Source organism: Olea europaea, chromosome 4 (assembly GCF_002742605.1).
Source record: "Olea europaea var. sylvestris chromosome 4, O_europaea_v1, whole genome shotgun sequence".
NCBI classification, from domain to species: domain Eukaryota; kingdom Viridiplantae; phylum Streptophyta; class Magnoliopsida; order Lamiales; family Oleaceae; genus Olea; species Olea europaea.
Genome location: NC_036240.1, coordinates 6,038,980 through 6,041,009, shown reverse-complemented (window position 1 = coordinate 6,041,009; position 2,030 = coordinate 6,038,980). Strand labels below are relative to the sequence as shown.

The following is a 2,030-nucleotide window of genomic DNA, read 5'->3' as shown; positions in this document are numbered from 1 at the left end:
ATTGATTGTTTGATATGATGAAGTTTGATTAATTTGATTCTTTGATTTTTTAAACAGGGATCAGATTCTGAAGACATGAACACGCAAAATCCAATTTGTGATAAGGCTTCATCTGATTCTACAACCCAGGTTAAAACTTGTGTTGATTGTGGAACCTCCAAAACCCCCCTCTGGAGAGGCGGTCCTGCTGGCCCCAAGGTATATATAGATACATATATGTATACGGATTTTTTGGGATAAGAAGTAATGATGGTATCTGACAAATAAGCGTCAACTAATTTATGTGATCTGATTTACTTGATCTTTTGCTATGTGCAGTCACTGTGCAATGCGTGTGGGATCAGGAGCAGGAAGAAGAGGAGGGCTTTAATGGGAGTGAACAAAGAAGACAAGAAATCAAAGAAATATGCAAGCACCAAGAATAGTACCCACAGCAATGAAAGTAGTACCAGCAGCAGTGGAGAGAGTGCCAATAGCAAGATTGGAGATTCATTAAAGAGGAAATTATGGGCATTTGGTAGAGATGTAGCACTGCAAAAACCAAGATCAAATACTCCTCAAAGGAGAAAGTTGGGAGAGGTGGAACAAGCTGCATTTCTTTTAATGGCTTTATCTTGTGGCTCTGTTTATGCTTAGAGTTGTACCAGCAGCAGCAGTAGTAGTACCTTTTATTCAAGCAGTTGTACCATGAGCTCAACGAGGAAAAGAGGACAAATTGAGTTGAAACGGGGTTTCCAAATGTACCTTTGATAGTAGATAAATTAATCCAAATTGAATTTCATTTTCTTAAAATTTATTTGCTTGCAATTTTTTGTTTTTCAAAATTTTTGCAAATGAATGAATGTTGATTATTGTGTTAACATATTGTGCTTTCATAAGTTATTTATGGCTTGTTTGGCAAAGTTTTTGAAAAAACAAAAGTTTTTAAATTAAAAAATTATTTTTTTAACATGTTTGAATAATTTTTGAAAATATTTTGTAAGAATAGAAGAATTTTTATAGGAAGTTGTCTTAAAATAGATTTCTTCAAAAGTTTTACTATAAGTAGCAAAAAAATACCAAACGAGTCTTTAAATCATGTTTAATTTTGTTTAAGCCCTGCTTTGACCCCTCATTTTTTTGAAATGAAAATGGATGAAATAATATTTTTTGTTTGAAAAATGAGTGATTGAAAAAGAAGAATTTTTTTTTATTTACATGTAATATTATTTTATAGAAGACTGTATAATTGAAAATATGATAAAAAAATGAAATGTAATGAAATAAAAATTAATAGGGGTTAAATGGGCCTTAAATATATGATATTGATATTGATCCCTTTTTATGTTTGGTATTAGTATTAAATTTTAATTTATCAAAGAATAGAAGGAATTTCCAGCTAATAACTTGATTAGGGAGATAAATGCACGAGTTATTGACAAAATGATCATTTCAAGGTATGTTAATGGCTATTCAATGGGAGTTTCCTATTTTTCAAGATTTGTCATCTTTATTTCTTTATCCGTTTACGGGAATGGAGGGAAAATGTTTGGTCTAAAATCCTTTTGGTGGGACTTTGGGAGAAGGGGGAATGTTTTAGGTATATGATATTTGTACATAATGCGGTATTTATAACGATGTCCATTCCTTTACATGGAGAGGGTTTCATTTCGAATAAATTATATTTTATTTGAAGTAGATCTCTCTCCATGTGAGAACTATGGATATCGTTATATACATCATGATGTACATATAACATCATCCATGTTTTAAGCCTCACATTTATTCCCATTCTTCCCTTCTAAATGGTTATCTTTTTCAAAAAAAAATTACAAAAGAACCATGAAGTCGAAGAAAAGGAAATTAAACGAGTGCTTCCCTCTCTCCCATCCCGTCTTCTTCCTCTTTCTCCCAAAGCTACAAATGATTTCTTCCAACGCAAAGAAAAGAGTAGGGAGCGGTTTGGTCTCGAACCAGAGCGTGCAAGGTTGAAGAAATTGATTAAAGTGGAAAGTAATTTTTAAGAAGTTAATTAAGACATTTGAAATGGG

General features: G+C 32.2%; 1 protein-coding gene across 1 annotated transcript; it reads left to right on the top strand.

Annotated features, from left to right (window-relative positions):
* Nucleotides 1–24: 24 nt before the first annotated feature.
* LOC111393402 (GATA transcription factor 16-like) lies at nucleotides 25–781 on the top strand. The gene is made up of 2 exons (XM_023018915.1): nucleotides 25–198; nucleotides 319–781. The coding sequence occupies exons 1-2, from the start codon at nucleotides 76–78 to the stop codon at nucleotides 634–636; spliced, it is 441 nt and encodes a 146-aa protein (XP_022874683.1). The 5' UTR covers nucleotides 25–75; the 3' UTR covers nucleotides 637–781.
* Nucleotides 782–2,030: the final 1,249 nt, after the last annotated feature.